This window comes from Carlito syrichta, unplaced genomic scaffold, assembly GCF_000164805.1.
Source record: "Carlito syrichta isolate Samal-C Ts95f unplaced genomic scaffold, Tarsius_syrichta-2.0.1 Scaffold301791, whole genome shotgun sequence".
NCBI classification, from domain to species: domain Eukaryota; kingdom Metazoa; phylum Chordata; class Mammalia; order Primates; family Tarsiidae; genus Carlito; species Carlito syrichta.
The window spans coordinates 189,323-211,698 of NW_007245887.1; the positions used below are offsets into that span (position 1 = coordinate 189,323).

The window sequence follows — 22,376 nt, forward strand, 5'->3', positions numbered from 1 at the left end:
AAACTGAGGAACAACAAAGACATAGAGAAGATCTGAAAGGAACCAGAGGCAAAAGGCAGGAAGCGATTATTCCAGTAGTCATGTAAAGAGTTGGTATATGTCTGATGTCAGGCGGTGGGCCCAGAAGATCTAACGGAACTAGAGACAGCATGACTTGGCAGATCAGTGAATGACAACGTAAAGGCTTAGAAAGAGGAGGACGAGGATGATGCTGAGTGTCTTAGTCTGTTTTGTGCTACTACAACAGAATGCCCGAGACTGGGTAATTTATAAAGAACAGAAATTTATTCCTCACGGTTTTGGAGGTTGGAAAGTCCAAGATCAAGGCACTAGCATCTGTTTGTTGAAGGCTTTCTTGCTGTGTCCTCACATGACAGAGGGCAGAAGGGCAAGAGAGGGCAAACCCAAGCCCTTTTGATAGTGGCATTCATAAGGGCAGAGCCCTTGTACCTAAACACCTTTCAAAAGGCCCCAACTCCCAGCACTGTTGCATTGGGGATTAAGTTTCCAGCACATGAATTTTGGGAAACAGATTGAGACTACAGCACTGAGGCTTATAGTTTGTTTATCCAGGCAGATAATGATACTTCATTCAAGACTGGAAACATGAGATGACAAGATTTAGGATTGTGCAAGAATTTGAAGGGTGGATGACAGAAAAATAACACCGTTTAGGAGTTCTTGAGTTTGAAGTAACTGTGTGAGACATCTATATTTGCTGTCTGCAAGTCATTAGGGATATATCAGAGTCCAAAAAGGCTAAACATTAGAATTTGCAGGGTTTTTTGTGAGTGATGATTAAAATCATGAGATTGCCAAGGGATAGAATGCAAGGTAAGTAGAGATTGTGTGTGTTTTGGAAGTTGGGAATGAGCCTCTTTAAAGAAGTAGGTAGAGAATGAACAGTGAGAATGTGTGGGACCAGGAAGAAGTAGTATACAGCTGAGAATTTAGTAAGATTTGATGATTTGGAGATCATGGAAAGAAGATGGGATTCTCTTAATCTCTACAGCAGCGAGCTGTGACAACATGTGAAGTGTTGCTAACCAGGGAAACTCATCAGAGTCTCCGCGCTCAAGACTTTTTTTTTGAGACAGGATCTCAATCTGTCACCCAGATTGGAGTGGAGTGGGCTCAAGTGGTCCTCTCATCTCAGCCTTCAACCTAGCTAGGACTATAGGCATGCAGCACCATGCCTGGATAATTAAAAAAAAATTTTTTTTGTAGAGATGCGTTTTGCTATGTAACCTAGGTTGGTCTTGAACTCCTGACCTCAAGTGATCCTCTTACCTTATCCTCCCTAAACCCTAGGATTACAGGCGTGAACCACCGCACCCAGCCAGTGTTCACAATTTTTATGCAGGACTAATATCACATCGGCATCTCATTCTTTGAAAAATCTTCCCCGAGTGTTAGGAGTGATACCTAGATTTTAGTAGTTTAAGAAGTGAATGTTCTGTGAGCTTGTAAAAGAGTCAAAAAGGTTAGACAGCAAAGGAAGGGGGAAAAAATGACTTATCTTCACTTATGTATCTAGTTTAAAATATTCTTAATTTACCATGAAACAGTTTACCATTTTAGAAATGTTTTTATAATTCCTTGTATATTTTTTTTTGTTTTCGTCTTTGAAGACTAGGAAAGTCTATTTTTCTGCTAGAGCTGATGGAAACAGTAATGCTTGTTAGATGATTAAGCAATTTCTGGTGCTACTTTATTGCCTTCCACCAGATGGACCTCTTTCAATTTTGTTTCCTTTTCTCCAGTACCCATCGTCTTTTTTTTTTTCTTTCCTGTTTCTTTTATTCTTCTTTTTCATCTTTTTCTTTCTGTTGTATTCAGGAGAATCAAGATTAAAGAGGTTATTTATAATTTAGAGTGGAATATTTAAAAAGTTGATAGACATTGGAGGTATGTTACTGTTAAATTTTTCTTGCATCCTAGGAAGAGTATTAAAAAACAACAATGTGAAGCTATTGTGGGAGCCCAGTGTGGCCAAGCAGTGTTAAGGGGAGCCCATGTCTATGTTCCAGGAATTGTATCAGCTTCAAAATGTAAGTATGATGTTTAGGCTCCTGTTTAAAATAACAGTTCTCTAAAATTTATGTGCATTGTCAAATGGAAAATTTGTTGAATTATTACTAAGATTTATTTCAAATGTACCTTTGTCAGATATTTTCCCATGTTTGCATTTATGATTTTATCTGATAAGGAATAATAAATTAGGCATCCATATAGTTTTCTGCCAATTTTTTCTTTCCATAAAAGGATATATGTCCTGGTATTTGTTTAGGGGATCATTACTGATAACAGAAAGAAGAATAAAAGTTATAAGTGGAATTCTACTTTGTATTCTTGATCCATTGTCCTGAAACTTCAAGCAGCTGTCACATCATTGGTGAGGGTAGCATCCAAAACCTGGACTTGAAATCAAGAAACAGTGGTTTTGATCTGTTACAAGCTAATTTAGTCTCTGGGCCTCAGTACCTTATCTGTGAAATAAATTGATCTGCATCAGAATTTGGCAAACTACCGTCCACTGGCCAAGTCTGGCCCATACCTGTTTTTGCATGGCCTGCAAACTAAGAATGGTTTCAGCATTTTAAAAATGTAAACAACACCCCCCCCAAAAAAAAAAACACCAAGAATTTGCCTTAGAGACCTTATGTGGCTACAAAGCCTGAAATATTCATTTACCCTTTGCAGAAAAAGTTTGTTGACCCCTGATCTACATGGTATTAACAGTCTGAGCTCTAGCTGGCAGACTGCTCACGCCTGTTGTCAGGCCAGACAAATTTATAATAGGTTAGGTTTTAAAATGTTTTTTGGCAGTGAAACATAATTTTTCATTATTAATATCACTGGGATTGTTACAGAAAATAACTTAATAAAATGCCTACAAAAATAAATTTAATCAGCCATATGAACCAACACTGTAAACTGCACAGTTTAAAAGTTTTCTAAGTATATACCCACATATGCATATGTGTGCATATTTATATATGTATATGAATGAATGTGTGTGCTTATTATTAAAGACTCTTCCTTAATTGTGCTGTAACAGCAAAACAGCAAAGAAATACCAACAGAATTATGGGATTTAGAAAGTTCTGGAGGCTTTTAGTGCACATTTTTTGAGGAATTCTTTTTAGGCAAACTTAGAACTTTGAGGATTGATCTGAGATATCAAGATTTATGTGAAAATGTTTAAGGAATGTTAGGCTTAGGGGAAATAATTTATATAGAAGATATCCTTCTCTGTTCAACTGAAGATTTCCAAATGACATAGGGTATTTTGAAGATTATTCTATTTATCTTCACTAAAAAAATTCTTTAATTAGATTTATTGTTAGGGAATACTTAAAAGTAAAAAGTCAGATTTTCTATAAAGGATTATATTGAAACAGCCAATTTGAACAGCTTTGACACTGTTGACGCCCCTAGAGATCTGATCCCCAGTCTAGATTAAAGAATTTTTACTGTTCTTCTGCCAAAGTATAGATTAGTGTAATCTGGGTTTTTTTCTTTCTCTAGTTATGAAAGCTGGAGATATAATCTCTGTATACTCTGATATTAAAGGAAAATGTAAGAAAGGAGCCAAAGAATTTGATGGAACAAAAATATTTCTTGGAAATGGAATTTCTAACTTAAGCCGCAAAGAAATCTTCAACGGGTTACCTGAACTGAAGTATGTCATGAAGTGTTATGGGAGAGATAAGCATCCTTTTTGTGGTTCAAATAAAATTAAAAACAATGTAAAAATGTATCTAATTGCATTATATGAGATTTTTTTTGGTATAAATTCAACGGGAAAAAATTGTTTAATCTTTATTTCCGTGATCTTTGGAAAAAGTGCTTTCAGGTCAACAAGTGTAAATGATCAAATTAAAGAGGTTAAGTAAGCAACCGGTCACACTGTAATTGTCAAGTAATTTTACTTGTTCTTTTAAATTGCATTATTTTTTCCTTTATTCTTTTTTTCTTAATGAATATGAAGATTGTGCGTAGATCTGCTCTGTTTATCTTTGAGTCTGTAATAGGAAATTGATATTTTTACCGCCTCCTTTCGTTCATTGTCAGTGGTAGATTCTTCACTCTCTTAGTTGATGTGGCAGTTCCAGTTGCTATGCTGAATGTTTTCTTTTTTGTGTGTGTGAGAAATCAAATTGACTTTTTAGTAATCAGATCTGGTCCAAGCTTGGTAGCTCAGCCTGTAATTCCAGCCCTTTGGGAGGCCGAGGCGAGTGGACTGCCTGAGCCCGCGACTTTGAGCCCAATCCAGGCAACTTGGTGAGGCCTCATCTCTACAATAAATAAAAAATTAGCCAGGCACAGTAGCTCATGCCTGTAGTTCTGGCTACTTGGAAGGCTGAGGCGGAAGGATCGCCGGAGCCCAGCAGGTCAACGCTGGGGTGGCCATGAACATGCCACTGTAATCCAGCCTGGGAGACAGTGTGACTCCAACTCAAAAAAAAAAATCAAATCTGGGAACTAATAGAGTGAGAACCCGGTACTGTTAAGACACACCACACTGTTCATGAGGGGTCTGCCCCCATGATCTGTCCAGACACTTCTGCCAGGCCCCATGTTCCACATTGTGGATCAAATTTTGAGATGAGATTTGGATGGGACAAATACCCAAACTATATCAGTCATGTTAAGTTACATAACGTGTACATAGACTGACTTGTGCTGGTAGCCTTAGTCAGAAGATAGAGGACACCAGAACATAAAGCACTAGGTAGGAACTGGGTTATGAAGGCCAGCATGTAAATTTCAAAGTTCTGGTATTTTTTAGAGGACTAGAGTGCTGCAAGTCAGTAAGTCATTAAATTGGTACGGAATGATCAGCTCATGGAATTCAAGATGTCCAGTAATGGGTGGGAAGTAAAGTGTCGATCAAGGTAAGAGCACCAGCTCTAACAACAGGAATGACTTTCGAATGTGAGGCAGTGACATTTCAGGAGGTTCCTTTGTATGTTTCCTGCTCAGGAGGAAGAATTATTTGCCCAGGAAGTTAATATAATGGTTTGATTTGATCCTGACAGGAGCAGGGACTGAATTTTTATCTCTGATTAAATTAAAGTGCAAATTCAGAGATTTCAAGTGGTAAACAAGTGAGTGTGGCCATAAAGGGGATGGGAAGAGGAAGAGGAATCTTCATTTATTATGTGCTGAAGGCTGTTAGAACTGAAGGAAGTTCATAATTACGCCATTGAAGCGACAGTCCACCGATACCTGCAGAAGTTACTTCGCTCTAAAGGCCAGTACAAACTTATCCTGCCAATGTCAAGTAGGGTACAGATTGTCCAGGTAGATTCTTCTCTGCTAAGATCAACTTGTAAGCTATCTATGAACCTGTCTATCATATTGTTTCTGGGACTTCATCTTTGTTCTTCCTACTTAGACTCTCTTCTTTGCTTAGACTCTTACACCTGGTTTAAATCCTGATTTTAATCTTTGCTGTTATGATTAGATTGTACCTTTTCCTATGTCCTTTAATTTCTCTTTTCTCTTGCTCCCTCTGGTTTGGTCTGATACACTAGGCCATGCTTCACGTTCCCTTTCTCCCTTTGATTGTCTCTGACAACCTCTTAGATTTCGACATTTGTCTTTATGAGTCACTGTTCACTTTGCCATTCTGGGTTCTGGCCCTTCCTGCTCTGATGAGATCCATTTCCACTCAGAAAATGAGACAAAGGTGGGGAAGGTCATCCTTGAGATTGTGTCAGTACCAGGCAATTATTCTTTAAAGAGATGAGAGGAGATCAGTATAGCATGTTTGTCATTCCTCAGCATCAGCATGGTTCCAAGTATTTTCTTTCATTTTTTAAAAAAGTACCTACCAAAAGGCCACACAAGTGGAATCAAAGGGCTAATAACAGTGATCATCATTCTTTTACCAGAAATATTAGAACAACCTGATAGAGAATCAGGTGTTGTTTGCTTTTTAGTCTGTTCAGATCTCTAAAGATACTTATTTGTGCCTACATGAAACATTTATGTAACTGTATTCTTTTTTAGTTCTCATGGCCTCCTACCACTGTAAGTAAAAATTCAAAAATTCACAGGACTATTCTAAATATTTTGGTATTGAATAAAAGGTTTTAAAACGGCAGAGCATCTTAGATTTGACAGACTACCTGAGTGTTTCTAGAAACATAGTTTGTGTAGACTGTGTAGTTCACACAGATTAATGTTGGATTTCCTGTTTTTCAGAGGGATAGGCATAACAATGACGGAACCAGTGTATCTCAGCCCTTCATTTGACAATGTACTGCCCCATTACTTATTTTTACAGGTATGTATTTACAAAGTATGTAGTGACATTGTAACACACGTCAGTGACTTATTTGAAATCCAAGGTTTTTTTGTTTTTTACTTCTGTTAACATATTTTTTTATGGTCTGTTAAAATATACTCTGATATACCTTTGGTTAAACAGTCAGAGAAAACTTCATAGTACTCTTCTTTTTTTTCATTTTCTCAATTGATTTTTAAACTAAATCTTGTATCTCCAATCCTAAATTTTGTATGCCCAAAGGTGATTTAAAAGCTTATTAAAACTACTGCTTTCCTTCTCAGAATATTAATCCCTAAATGATGCAGGCGCTTGCTTGCTTTCTTTCTTTCTCTCTCTCTCTCTCTCCCCCTCTCTCACATGCACGGTCGCCATAGCCTCAGCCTGCTGGGCTCAGGTTATCCTTCCGTCTCAGCCTTCCAAGTAGCTGGAACCACAAGTGTGCGACCATGCCTAGCTAATTTTTTGATTTATTGTAGAGATGAGGTCTCACCAAATAGCCCAGGCTTATCTCGAACCCTTGGACTCAGGAACTCCTCTCACCTCCACCTCCTGAATGCTGGAATTACAGGCGTGAGACACTGAACCTGGCTGCATGCACTTTCATATACATATAAGTATTCCTCTGGTAACTTTTAAGTAAGAGTCAAATAATTTATTATCAGATTTTTGTTAGGAGGTTATCATTTATTGTGACATAGCATAATTTGCTTTGCTTTGTCTGATTTACTAAGTACTTTCATGTCCATTAACTCATTTAATTTGTTTCAACCTGCTGGTTAGGTGCTATTATTATTGTTATTATTCCCAGTGTAAGATGAAGATACTGAAGACCAGATCTGTTGTAGTTCTTGGCTAAGGTCACCTTACTGGTATTGGTGATGTCTGAACTCAAACCTAAGACCAGATACCATATGCCATCTTCTCTGCCCGCTGTTTAACCAAAAGACAGTTTAAAGATTCAGAAATTACTTTTGGTATAAAATGAGAAACAAAAATAGATTTATTTTTATTTTCATCTAATTGACATTTGTGATATTGCAACACATTAGGATATATAATCCAATACATAATTGCTTATGAATCATTTTGGTTTTTTGTATGCTTGGTGTTAGTGTTTTTGCTTGTTTTTTGTATAATTCATTTTCAAACACTTGTGATCAGTTGACAACATAGCCCTGAATCATTTCTAGTGATTCCTGCATTCCTTCACATTAGTGACCACCAAAGCAACATAATTTTTCTCTTTGCCTTGATAATAAAAGGCCAGTTACCTGCTCATTCCATAATTTTTTTGACTTTGTAAAAAGAGAGAAATCTGGTTCAGTGCAATTTTTTTTTACATTTTTTGTTAACTATAGCTATAACCCCCAACTTAAAATCAGCTTAATGATGGCTTTATGAAATATAAATTGTGAGTCATTTTGTGATTCATAGTGTCTATATAGCACCATGGAGTCATATTCTTTGTCACCTAATAGCAAGGGACATGAGACTTTACTGATGGAAGAAAACTTATCTGAGGGTGGAGTTTTTCTAGTGGAAGCTGTTTTTTTTTTTTAATGTTTTTTGTTTTATGCTGTTTTGTTTTAATTTATCTTGATGATCATTGGCCAATGAAACTTATTAAAAATGATGATAATGGTAAACATAGCTAACACTTATTGATTACTAATTATGTTCCATATGCTGAGTTTTTATATATGTTATTTCATTTACTTCTTACATACCTCCAATTTTATAGATAAGGAGATGAATGCCTTTATACATACATACATATATGCACACACACACATACACTTTTGATATATTCTCTTTTTTTTGAGGTCTCACTCTGTCACCCAGGCTGGAGTGTAGTGGCATGATCATAGCTCACTGCAGCCTCAAACTCCTGGTCTCAAGTGATTTCTCCTGCTTTAGTCAGAGATGGAGGCTTCGATAAGTAAAGTAAATACCACAAAGTAGGCACTCAGTTATTTTTGAGTGGTACGCTGAGTGCCGCATAGATAGAAATCAACAAAGCCAAAATTTGATTCTAGTTCTCTCTTACTTCAAGCTTGTGCTTTTGACCCTCTGCCAGCACTCCAAACATAACCCTTGAAGACCTTCAGGACCTGTTGAAAATGCAGTTCCGGGGCCCTAGTTTAAATGTACTGATTCTGAAGCTCAGGGAGTGGACACTTCAAGCAATTCGCATATTCCATCAAGCTTCCCAAATGCTGCTTTTGCAATTTCCCAGAACTCTGTGGTCAGTATTTAGTTGATGTAAGAAATTGGTTGGTCATTTTGTATTACATTTTTCTTTTCAAGCTAGTTCAGAACCACCAGATTCTCAACTGGGCCACATCTGATCCAGGAAAGTCTAAAATCTTAATTCAGTGCAGATCAAAACCAGTATATCTCTAAGGAAAATTAGAGTAAGTTTACCATAAGAAGAATATGGAATTTTAAAAAATTTGTTATTGTCCTTATAGACATAATTATTTTCACAAATAGGAAAGGTTTAATATTTATATATAATGGTAATAACATATTTGGAAGTCCAGATTCAACAATTAAGTGCCTTCCCTTTCAGACAAGCATACTTGAATACTCAGATGACTATAATGTCATTTAGCTGTTGATTAAAAGATAGTCACCGGTATTACATCGTGTGAGAGGCATCATCTAAATCAAAGCACTTTCCACAAGTTGCACATCATTGCAATAAATACTGATCCTTTAATAACAAATTGAAAATTGTTTTTGCTCTTGTCAGTATCATGCTTTACTTTGCTAACAGCTAAGAAGTTGATAGGACTGTTACAGAGCAAAAGGTCTAGCTGCTCCAAGCGTTAGAATCCAATGCCCTGACACCAGGTTTTGTGAGAAAAGAAAAACTTTAAATCTGTTTCTTTTTGCAGGCTTCAAGGCACTATTTTTATAAGAAGAGGTTCAGGGAGTAGATTCTGAAAGTAGTAGGTGATGGGTGAAAGGAAAGGAAGGTCTGGAAACACCTCAGACGTGTATTTGTCTCTTCATGCTACCTTATGGGTTACATGTGCAAATTTGGGGGGGAACTTAGTATGAAATATGCAGTGGAAATTCAGGGTGTATGTCAGCAGTCTAGTTCTATGCACATTCCAATTGGTCATATTGGTTCCAACTGATTTCACCCAGTTTTTTCTTGGTCTCACAAACAGCGCAAACTCAAGAGTTTTTGTTATTCATATGTTTCTTACTCCTAGGACTTAGTTTGTTTCAGTTTTTCAGAAAATTATCTGCTATCCTGTAAGCTCAAGAATTTAATCATTTGGTTTCTTTAACTCTTTGGGTCATGGTCTCAATAGCCATGATTTATAATTTTTCCTGTGACTTTAGGGATTAATTTAGATCTAATATAAAAGATCTAATATTCAAGGCCTTTCATAATTATCAGCCTACACAGGGAATCTTGTTTTACAAATTTTATAATCTCATTACACCAGTCATCAGGACTGCAGTCAGTGTATTGTGTATCAAATCACTTGTAGTGCAGGTACCTAGAACCTATTCCTAGAGATATTTTTCAGTAAATTTTTATTTTGGAACAATTTTAGGATTGCAGAGTAGAATTTCAGAATTATAGATTTGCAAAGATAGTTTAAGAATGTCCATATACCTTTCACCCAGTGTCTCGTAATGGTAATATCTTATATTGCCATGGTACTTTTTAAAAAACTGATACGAACACTAGTACGTTACTATTAACATTACTGTGTTATATATGTTACATGCATAACTACAAATTCTGTGTACGTCACATTACCGTAAATTCCAGATTGTATTCAGATTTCACTGTTTTTTTTTTTACCCCTAATGTCCTCTTTCTGTTCCAGAATTCAATCTAGGATCCTACCCAACTAATTAATCATCATGTCTCCTTAGTCTCCTCAGGCCCGGTTTTTATGACCAATTTTGAGACAGTTTTGTGCCTAATGTATTTTGTTGAATGTCCCTTACTTTGGGTTTGTCTGATGTTTTTCTCATGGTTAGCCTAGGGTAATTGGATTTTTGAGAAGAGTACCATAGAGTTGAAGTGCCCTTACTATATCGGGGTGCAGGGTATCCCTGTGGAGATTTTGATTCCAGAGGTTTGGAGTAGATAATGGGAATCTGCAACTTGTTGGTTTGTATATTTCAAATTTCTTTAGAGTATTGTGATATATACCTGGGTTTGGGAGCCATCACACAAGGAATATCCTCCTTTAGATTTTTTTTTTATAAAATATCCAGCAATTAAATTAAAGTGTTTGTTATTCATCAGGCATTGTGATAAGCACTTTTGAGGTATTGCATAATTTAGCCACGTTTATTTCATTTAATTATTTATAGTGAATTCTCTCTTATTATCTATGGTCAACTTTTATTTCTTCTCATGGTGTGTGTTTCCTCCATTTTGTCTTAAGTTTTCTAATAGAATTGTTCTACTTTGAAAAAAATGACACTTTCTCTGATGTACTTTCATTATTGCTAGACTGAATGTACTCTTTCATTAGATCTCTGTCATTGTGAAAAAAAAAAACAAACTTGGCAGAATCCTTAGAGTGTGTTATGTTTCATACTCTTTCACTTATCATTACTTATTGATGCTGTAAGCTGTTTTCCATGTGTGGAACAAAAGTTCACATGTATAAGCCTGAGAGTATCACATTTGGAGTCACACCATATACATGTGTCCCTCCTTAATGTTCATTTTGATTATGCTGTCAAGATATTTGGTTTTTCCATCACAGAACTTATAATTTTAATTGTTTTTCCTCCTTGCAACTGATAATCAGTCTGTAGGGAAACACTTTTACAATTATCAAGCTATCCTACTCCTCATTAAAATTTTCCCCTTGATGTAGCATCCATTGATGATTTTCACCTGAGCCAGTTGTTACTGCTACAATACAGTGATCCCCAACTTCAGCAGTCAGCACTTAGCACTTTAATGTAAGAGTCCTCTCTTTTTTCCTGATTATTTACTTATATATTAATGGTGTACACTTACAGATTCCTGTTTTTACATAGTTTATAATTCATTATTGTATTTAACTATTTCAGTACTCAAATTTTCCTAGATTCATTCCCATTTCCAAATTCATTTTAATCCACATAGATTAAATGAACATTATTAATGTATAGAACATTAATAAATATATTAAATAAATATATAAATAAAATAAAAATCTCGTAGTGTTTGTTAAAGTGCAGATTCTGATGCATAGATTTGCAGGGGGTGCTGAGATTCTGGTTTTCTAACCAACTCTCGAGATTTGGATGCCCTTGGTTTAAGGGTCACACTTAACAAAGTAGTGGGGAGGTCTGAGAAGTAAGTTTCATTCTTAAAAGGGAAGAGCATCCCTTCATATTTCATGTCTTTCTATGCTGCTGGATTTTTCACATAGTAAAACTGCTAAGTTAACAATGTGTATTATAAAAAGAAACGTATTTAGAACCTTGTAGTATAGACTGGTAGGTAGGATAACTTTGTAATCATGAGGTTTCTTCTCTCACTGGTCATGTGTCACTTGTGCCAACGAGTCTGATGCTTTTCAGTTGTGTGTAATTAGTACTCAGCTGCTGCTTTTGGCAGTAACCCACCAGCAGTTCCAACTGCAGCTTATTAAATATAAAAGAAGCGTTCATTTTACTGTTGTTATAATGAAAAGAGCATGCACAGAGGTTAGGAGTGCTATTGTTGCACCTCTATCCGTGTTTGGTATGTAGTAGGCACTCATTTAAATTTTGTAGAGTAGATGAATAAAAGCATCTGTCTACTATTTCGATTCTGAATTTTAAGCATTACTAGGCTAGGACTTATGGAGAGAACGTGTATCTTGGTCAATGAGTATTTATTAAAGTCTGATAATAGCTTGATGAGCCCATAAATAGCTTTGACTTTTAACACTTTTAGCTACCTCCTTGTTGAGATGGAATACTATGTAAGAGTAAGTGGTAGTTTTTTAAAAAAATGCCTAAAGACAATTCATTTCTAACTTATCCTCCAACCCCTTTGGACTGTGAAAAGTCCCCATAACAAGAAGAGAATAGATTTCCCTGGGAGTAGACAAGATATTGGACTGTACCAAGGGCTGCCAAGCTGCCTTGATAGTGTGCAATACCTACTTTAGCCAGGAAGGGCTACCTGGTCTTCACAATGCCTTCCCCCAAACCCCAGCCTCTTGCTGGGTAATTTCCTCTTACAAATAAATAAGCTAGGAGTGTTAATTTATCTGTTTTGAGAAATAAAGTCTTTTCTCTCCGCAGCCCCCAAGACTCATCTAGAGTAAGGTAGGGAACCTCAGGTCTAGTGACCTGATTCTTCTTCCTAGTTCTACTCATTACTGTTGTGTCTTAGACCAGCCACTTAACCCCTCAGTTTTCCTCATTAGAAACATTTCTCCCGGCTGCATCTCAGTAAGGAGCTCTGAGGGTAAATGTGCTGTGCACACGGTGAAGCACTTGGTTCCTTGGAACAAAGGTTCCAGCTGAAATCCAGGTGTTATTCTGGTTTGCCACTTTCCTACAGTTTTTACCATTTGAAATCTGAGCCAATAGAGAAATCTGTGATGCTGTTTGTTTCACTTTGAACTTAAAATTCTGTCTTCCTTGGCGTTTTTCAAAGTAACTTTAAAAATATGAAAAAAAGAGCCCAGTTCATGAGCTGAGCCTTCATGCAGGATAACATTCTTTATTCTTCTTTAGTAATATATGCTGGCTTTTATTTAAAGTTGGTGTTGGGCTAGGCACTTTGAATATGTTATCTCAAGCCTGCAGTGGTTTGTAACTTCAGAAAATGATGCGGGTTTTTTTTAAATTTTCATTTTAAATTTTATTTTACTTTAGTTTCAAGGGTTGCAGTACAGTTTTGTTACATGGGCATATTGCATGATGGTGAGGTTTGGGCTTCTTTTGAGGCTAACCCCAGGTAATGAGCATGGTACCTGATGGGTGGTTTTTTAAACTCTTATCCTTCCTCTTTTTCTCCCTCTCCATTTTAGTAGTCCCCAGTGTCTGTTGTTGTCATCCTTGTGCCTGCGTAGGCTCAGTGTTTAGTTCTCACTTATGAGAACATGCTCTGGTATGGTTTCTTGAATGATATTTAGTAACCTGTTAACTTGTGCCGATGAGGTAGTTTATAGGGTTATACCTTGAAGAAATTGTATCTAGTAGGCTCAAGACTTTGGCAACTAGGAGTGTTTTTCCATTCTGTGTAATAACTAAAGTTACTGTACAGAACAGATGTAATTACATACTTTCTCTTGGAAAAATCTCTGAGAAATTTGTGCCTTTTTTTTAAATTCTTGCCTTTCCTTGCAAAACCATTTTTTAACTCTATACCCTAAAACTTCATGTTGTGGTGGGATTTTTTTTTTGGGGGGGGGTTATATGGTGGCGTACTCATGATAAAGGATTATTTTTAATTTTAGTATCTGAAGTTAGCCAAAGATATATTTTATAAAGTAAATGAAAGTGTTGTGTAAAATCACTAAAATTCGTTAAAATTATAGGCTGGGCACAGTGGCTCACATTTGTAGTCCCAGCAGTTTGGGAAGCCAAGGTGGAAGGGTTGCTTGAAGCCAGGAGTTTGAGGCTACAGTGAGCTATGATTATACCACTGCATTCCAGTCTGGGCAACAGAGCGAGACCCTGTCTCTAAAAAAAAGAAAAGGAAGTAGTGGGAGTCTGCCGGGGGTGGGGGCGCCACACTTCATCAACAACGGTACCTACATAATGGACATTTGTATTCCTAACCCTGAATTGTACCTGACATCTTTGAAGTAATAAATTTAAAAGTTAAAAAAAATTCTAAAGTAAAAAAAAGAAAGAAAATGGCTCCCAGGTTTTCTTATTAAAAAAAGATAAGAAATTTACAACTGTATTTTATCATTTGCTTTTCTAAATCAAAAAGAAAACTTTGTTTAAACAGTTTACTAAGTTAAAAAGTAATCTTAGATGTCCTTCACAATTGAATTAATTGTCAGATAAGGTTTTAATAGTTAAATACAAAATTTTAGGTTAACTGGGGGGAAAAAATGGTGCCTGAAACTTAATTTTCTAATTGCATGGTTTATTGTAACCTTTTAAAAGAGCCAGATGAGGTTGGACGTTAAGTAAATACTATCTATTGCCTGGGTCCTACCACCAGTGAGATGGTTTAGTCGGGATTGGGCCTCAATCAGCATGGTTTTAAAGCTTTCACAGATGATTCTAATGTGGAGCTTGGTGAGACTCATAGTAAGCAAACAATGGAGCGCAGCTAGATAGCTACACATTAGAATCACCTGGGGCAATTTTACTACTATGAGTGTCCAACTGCTAGAAATTCTGATTTAACTATTTAGGTAAGAAACAGATTTTTTTTTTCTAAACTCACTAGGTGATTCTGTTGTGTAACTGGGATTGAGAAATATTGTGACAAAAGGTAGTAAATTGTTTTAAGAAAGCTCTGTCATCATTTGAATTTTTAATGAAGCCTCTTCACATGAACTCTTTCATAATTTCAATTTATTCCATGACTAGAAATTTCTTAATGTATTTCTTATGTTTAAATGGAAATGTACATAATCTTTGACCAGTCTACTAATGGTATCATTATTAGGAGTGGAGCATAGCCAGCTGTCTCTAGATGCAGAATCACCAAGTCTGTAGCACCTTCAGATGTGTTTTAGCGTTTTCATATTGCAGTCCAATTTTTAAGTATTTTTGGAATAAATTAGACCTTGTTGAGATAAATTATCTGTAGTAAGTTAAGCTACTACAGATTGTGTTTAGTGTTCGGGTGCCTAAATTATTTGCATTGATTTTAATGCTTCACATATTCACAGAGAGAGGAAAAATTCTTGTTTGTGACTCCTCACCATTGAGTTTCTGTTTTCAAGTGGTGATCTTGAATTCAACTGGGAATATCGCAACCTTCTTACACTTCTTGAGGCCATACTAATGTGTGTAATATTTAGTATTTTGGTGAGAATGAATTGAAACCTTAGAGTTTTCAAAATAAATAACTCTATGCTTATTAGCCTGTACTTTTTCTCTTCTTAAGTAATTTTTAAAAATGAAGTTTTGTGGTACTGTTTCATCTATCTTATTCAAGGCTGTCATCTTTTAGTAGCAGTCCTTGTGTAGGCAATACTAATAATGAATTCATGCTTTAATATAACTTCCGACTATATGAGGTATTTTCGGGTTACACAATATCATAATATATTTTTAGGCGCCAATTAGAAATAGCCAGGATTTCTTTTTTCCTACTGAAATGTGGTGGTAGAGAGATAGTGACCCAAACATGCCTTTTGGGTGGAATTTACAGCATAAAACAAGGCTTCTTAAATGAGAGATGATGAAGCATGCAAAATTGCAAACTTTGGTGTGTGTTTTTGGAAAAAGACCCAGAGTGGTCTTATAATTTTAGAGGTCACTGACTTCCAAAATATTGAGAACCATTGAAATTAAGAAAAGGCAATATGATTTTTTTTTTTTTTTTTTTTTTTGCTGGTATCCAGAAAACATTGCTGTCAGGACAGAAACCCTGTATTGACAGAAAAAATGTGACCTGCATTTTCCTGTGCAGATGTTTTTTGGTGTGTGTTTAACTCCTGTGAGCTCATAGGATATTCTAGGAAATTATAGATTTTTTGACCTTAGTACATTTACAAAAACTATACTCTTGGCAGACTTTAAGATGCTGTACTGGATTAGATTTAAAGGTTTCTTTACATTCTCTGATTCAGAATTTTGTATCATTGGTAATTGGTTTTGAATCATTGGTAACTGATTGCTTTCTTTTCTTGTAGAATTTGCCATCTGCCTTAGTAGCCCATGTTCTGAATCCTCAACCTGGAGAGAAAATTCTAGATTTGTGTGCAGCACCAGGGGGCAAAGCAACACACATTGCAGCACTGATGCATGATCAGGTGAGCCTATCTTCATAACAAAACTACTCTCAAAATATTACATATTTAAGTAGCGAAGATAGAATAACATGTAACTTACGAAACGTACTGCCATTCATAAACCAATTTATTTCAGATTCAGCCAAAGTGAAGGCTGTTCAGTTATGTCAACTACCATATACTAAGTTTGGTAGACACTGATCATTTATGAAGGCTGTCTCAGGACCTTCTTGAATTCCCCATTTGTTAATACAATTAGAGAATAGAATTCTTCCCTCATAAAACTATTTAATACATTTAAGTGATCATTTCATATTCTTAATTATAAGATTTTCAATTTTTTTAACTATTAAATTCCATCACTAAAAATTAATTTCACAGTACATTGTCAAAGTGTGAAATATATATGTTGAAATATCTGTGCACACATAGATATATAATGCATAAATAAACTTACACACACACATATATAGGGTAAAGGACATATGTGTGTGTTTGTCTTGAGGATCATATAGATGTTATGATCTGGCTTAATTATAAAGCCTACATTGTTGTTGCAAAATATGAGTAAGACTGTCCTTGGATAACTTTAGCTTAGATTTTACTGCTTTTTCGTATGTATGTGTATTTGCCATGGTGTTTTCTTTCATTACGGGCTGGTTTCACCTATATTCAAAATTCATTGTGGCCTTATAACTATTATTTTCTTCAACTGAGATTCTTTAACTCAAGAAGGACATTGCCAGTTTATGCCATCTTTCCCATCTGTTTCAAATTCTTTAAAGCTAGAGGTTTCTAAAATCATTATGCTGTATCTTCACTTATAATAGGTTTCTTAATCTGGAGGCAGGTATTGATTGATTGATTAATTGACTAATTGATTGAACAACTATTTAGTACTTACTGTTTGCCATGTATTGGGAATACAGCACTGAACTATAGTGAACAAAATTTTTATCTTCATGGGACATGCATGCTGGCAGGAGACATATAATAAATAGATGAATACAAGATACGGCATATATGATTGTGTTAAGGGTTATGGCAAGAAATGAAGGAAGGTTGGGGAATAGGTACTGTTGAAGAGAGAATGCGCTTGTAGTTTTAAATAGGTGATGAGGAGGAGCCACAATGTGAAGGTATTATGTAAGGAAAGACCCAATGGTGATGAATGAGTGGAGGTCTGTGGAAAGAATGTTCTAACTAGAGAAAACAGTAGCTGTAAATGTTCAGAGGCAGAGGGTATTTGACTTGCTTGTGGAACCTCAGGAGTTTGACAGAGTAGAGTAAGTGAGGAGGGGAGCAGTGTGAAGAAAAAAGATCAGAAAGGAGAAGTGTTTGGTCAGAGCAGCTTTGTTGGATTTGAGAGGATTTGTATTTTACGCAGGAGTGATAGGAAGTCCTTGGGAGATTTTTGAGCAGAAGGGTCACATAAGCCTACTTACTACTTAAAGTATCATTTTGGTTGCTGGGTTGAAAGCAGATTATAAGAGGGCAAGGACAGAAACAGAGAGATCAGGTAGGAGACTGTAATTTGGGGAAAAGCAGTGGAGGTAGTACAAAGTGGTCAGGTTTTGATCTATTCTTAAGATATAACTGTTAGGAGGTGCTGATAGATTGGATGTGGGTTGTAAAAGTGAGAGCATATTTTAGGGTGACTCCTAAGGATTGGGGGCCTGAGGAAGTGGAGGAATGGAGTTGCTGCTGGATAGTTGTGATGGAGGAACAGATTTTGCTGGAACAAATCAATAATTTATTTTCCGATATATTAAAATGAGATGTCTATTAGATATCCAAGTTGAACAGGCAGTTGGTTATAGGAGTACAGAGTCTAAGAGAGATGTGGGTTAGAGATAAAAATTTTGAAGTTATCAACATACAGGTAATAGGTAAAGCCATAAAGCTGATGATGGGCTATAACGAGAATGTAGAAAATGTCAGAAATGAGAAAGAAGGACCAGTGACGTAGGAAGAAAACCAGAGGAGCGTGATACCCTGGAAGCCATGTGAAGAAAGAGGTGGAAAAAGATATTGAGGTCAACCATGTCAAATGTTGTTGATAAGCCAGGTAAGAAGAGACAGAACTCCCACTGGATTTAGTGTCATGGGGGTTATTGGTGACTTTCTCATAGCAGTTTTGGTGAGTGTCAGTATTGTTTGAATTGAGAATGAGAGGAATCAAATAGGTTGAATTGGGATGACTCCTCTTGTGGGGGAAGTGGTGTACAGAAGAGCAAAGAAAGGAGGTAGTATAGTTGAAGGGTGATGTGACTTGGAGTTTCTGTGTTTTGTTTTTTTATTTTAGATGAGAGAAATAAAGTTTGTATGCTAATAAGAATGATACATTAAAGGGAGAGATTGGTAACACCAGGGAGAGTAGAGAATTGCTGGAACAGTATCTTTGAGATGTGATAGGCTAAGATTTGATGACAAGAAACGTTAGATGGTAGCATGAGGTGTTTATCTATGCAAATAGGAGGGAAGACCTAGTACATGGGGGCAAATAGTGGGCTAGTATACTGGAAGTTCTCATCTGATTATTTTGGTTTTCTCTGTTCAGTAGGAAGCAAGGCCTTTGGATGAGTATGGGATTAGAAAGGAGGTAGTAAGATTTCTGAGAAGGTATGAAATAGAAATGTAGGAAAATGAGAGTGAGAATGGGCTATAGGCACATCATAAGAATTTCAGTCTTCACTAAGGTAGTGGTTATGAATGTAGAGTGAGATTAGTTGGTGTGGTTATGTTTTTGAGCTACATGAAGTTGACGAAGAATTGATTTAACCACAGTAGTGTTTTTGTTATGTGTATATGAGAAAGAAGCATGGAATCTAAGATGGATAAAGAGTGAAGCAAGGATATTAAAAGAGTAAAACAGGAGACTGGTTATTACTTTTCTAAATTACCTAGATTTATACAGTATATAAAACTTTTAGGAAACTAGGAAACTCAGCAATTACCTTCATGGTACTGATTTATAATTAAGAATGTATAATTAAGCTCTTCCTCTCTAGCTGATTTACTTGATAGAAGATAACTATCTCTGCTCCTACTCCCAAAAGTTCCAGATGGTACTTTATCAGTAGATCCATTTTTGATCAATAGTTGATGATTTGTAAGACTCTCAAAGGATTTACAAGAAATCTTAGACTGAAGAGGTAGAAATACTGACTGTGTCAAGGTAAAATTGTGGCTTTTGCCTTTTATTAGTACAAATCATGTTTTCCAAAGACTTCTGATGAAAATTCAGCATTACACGTTAGTATTTAACTCTATAGAATTTCTGAAATATTCACAATGTTACGAGCAGAGGGGATAAAAAGTATACAAAAATAAAAATTTATATGAAAAAAATATATTGAAAGGTTAAACCTACCATCTCTGCACTATATACACACATAAATATATATGCATTGTGTATGTGTGTATATATGTACATATATGTGCATACACATACATACATACACACACACACACATATATGTATGTATGTATGTATGTATGTATATAGTTGTCCCTTGTTTTATGTGGGGAATTTTTTTCCAGGACTGCCTGCGTATACTCAAAGCCACACATAGCTAAATCCCACAGTTGACCCTGCAGAACCTGCTTCTGTGAAAAGTTGGATTTCTGTGTATTGAAGTTTCATGTTTTTTAAAGACTGTTTTCCATCTGCCTATAAGTGGACCTGTGCAGTTTCAACCCATGTTGGTCAAGGGTCAATTGTATATGTACTATGTAGATGTACTACACAAACAATTTGCAGTAGCACATGTATAGCCTAAATGAGTAGCCTTAGGTCTAAAAAATACCTCCAGTAGAAAAAATATTTGTTGTTTAAATTTTGAGGAATTAATACTCCAGTTCACTAGAAGGGATATATTTGCCTGTTTATTTATATTCTTTCTTTGCTCCGAAAGACTTTAAGGTGGTAACTATCAAGACTGTTGAAGGAAAATGTACCACTAGTGTATAAAATGAAGCATATGAAATAGGATTCATTTTATGGAGTTGTAGAAGCATAAATGTGAAGCTTGATTATGATATGCTTTGAGAAAGTGATACTCCATTTAATTTGTGGTATATTTAATGTATTTGCTTAAAGGTAATTATTCACAAGTATTTGATTTGGTTTTCCGAAAGAGTCTGAATGTTATGGGTATATTCATTTTCTGTTGTTTAATGCTATGTAAAAACAAACAAAATCTTGGCAGCATGCAACTAAACAGTATTCTGCTCAGCTAGTCTCTGTTGGATGTGCTCTTGCACTGGTCACCTACAGATTACTTAGATGGTTCTGATGATCTTAGGTGAACTTACTCACTTGGGTTTGCATGATGTTGGCTTAGCTAAAGTGGCCTCAGTTAAGATAACTAGGATGTCCTGCCTATGGTTCACGTATCTCTTCTCCTCCTGCTAGGACTGGCAGGCTAGCCCATCAGAGGGCAGTCACTGGGAGGCTGGGAGATGGCAGAGAGCAGAGCAGAGCCCAACTGTTCATCACTTTTCATCACATTTGTTTAATCTCTGCTTCTATCACATTTACAGTCATCCCATTGGCTTAAACAGATCACATGACTGAGCCCAGAGTCCAGAGTATAGGTATAGCAAGGTGGCCTGGTGAAGGATGAGGATACATGGAGAGCTGAAGAGTAGGGGCTGTTTGGGCAGTCTACCACAGTGGGACAGCAGTATAGAAGTGAACAAGCCAAATAGAGATATTTGAGCCAGAGTTGAACCCAAATTTTGTTGCCGCTTTTAATATGTGGTTTTAGTAGGTAAGCACATCGTATATAAATGCTGCCTCTAAGCTTGTATTTTTGTAAAACTAGCCTTCAGCCAGTGAAGTTTCTCCTGCACTACGGTACATTTTTATTTTTATTTTTATTTTTTTTGAGTTGGAGTCTCACTCTGTCGCCCAGACTGGAGTGCAGTGGCCGCTCCCGGCCACCGCAGCCTCAACCTGCTGGGCTCCGGCAATCCTTCCGCCTCAGCCTTCCGAGTAGCTGGAATTACAGGCATGCACTACCACGCCCGCCTGATTTTTGATTTATTGTAGAGATGAGGTCTTGCTGCCCAGCTGGGTCTCGAACCCGCGGGCTCAGGCAATCCACTCACCTCAGCTCCCCAAAGGCACGGGATTACAGGCTGAGCCACCGAGCCCGGCTTCTACAGTACATTTTAACTACATTTCTAGTTCAACTCACTTTAAATGGTTTTCCTATTTGTCAAGGTATTAATGAAAATGTGCCATTGCTGCATACATCATACAAGGATGGTATATGTAAAAGGAACAAAAGCAAGAAAATGTATAGAAGAGTCAATCCCACCATATCCACAATATTATTTCATAGTGTGTTTTTAAGTATATGAGGGCCGAGCGTGTTGGCTGACACCTATAATCCCAGCATTCTGGGAGGCTAAGGTGGGAGGATTGCTTGAACTTAGGAGTTCAAGACCAGTCTGGGCAATGGTCAACATAGTGAGACCTTGTTTCTCAAAATAAAACAAAAAAATTGCTCGGTGTGGTGATGCATGCCTATAGTCTCAACTACTTGGGAGGCTGAGGTGAAAGGATCACCTGAGCCCAGGTGAGTCAGGATTATGCTACAGCACTTTAGCCTGGGTGTCAGTGAGATCCTGGCTCAAAACATAAATAAAATAAAATAAAATAAAATAAAAAACCATATGAATGTCACAGTGCATTCTTAAAATTGTGGTCTCTTTATTGACTTTTACTTAAATAAAGTGTTATCATATCAAATTATTTTTTAATTGCTTTTTATACCACTTCAGAACATTTTGCTATGATACACAGGTTTTAAATATTTTTCTGGTTTAGTGGCCATAATTTACAGGAATTTTAGTGTATAGCAGGAAAATATTAAGAGGATTGATTTTAAAGCGCATCTCAGAGAACTTTAAGGCAACTGTCTCATAGCGTTAGTTCATGTTCTTCCAGAAGTGAACATGGCATATCAAATTGGTAATTTTTAATCTTTACTTACAATTAATATTTTTAAGTTTTTTTGGAAGATTGCAAATGGTTTTTGTTTTCAAATTTTGCTGATCAAAAGTAGCTAGCCATTATAAGAAGATTGTTTTTCTGACAAGAATGTGTTTTTTTAAATGGAAGATTTAAGTATTTGATATAAATTGGATATACATTTGGTTAATAT

General features: G+C 36.3%; 1 protein-coding gene across 4 annotated transcripts in view; it reads left to right on the plus strand.

Annotated features, from left to right (window-relative positions):
• The window catches only part of NSUN6 (NOP2/Sun RNA methyltransferase family member 6), a 59,446-nt gene that overhangs the window by 19,744 nt on the left and 17,326 nt on the right, over positions 1 to 22,376 (plus strand). For all 4 annotated transcript variants that reach the window (XM_008055246.1, XM_021710995.1, XM_021710996.1 and 1 more), the window contains 4 exons: positions 1,942 to 2,051; positions 3,532 to 3,685; positions 6,217 to 6,298; positions 16,102 to 16,221. In XM_008055246.1, the coding sequence (XP_008053437.1) occupies positions 1,942 to 2,051; positions 3,532 to 3,685; positions 6,217 to 6,298; positions 16,102 to 16,221 (466 nt within the window). The remainder of the gene's footprint in view (positions 1 to 1,941; positions 2,052 to 3,531; positions 3,686 to 6,216; positions 6,299 to 16,101; positions 16,222 to 22,376) is intronic.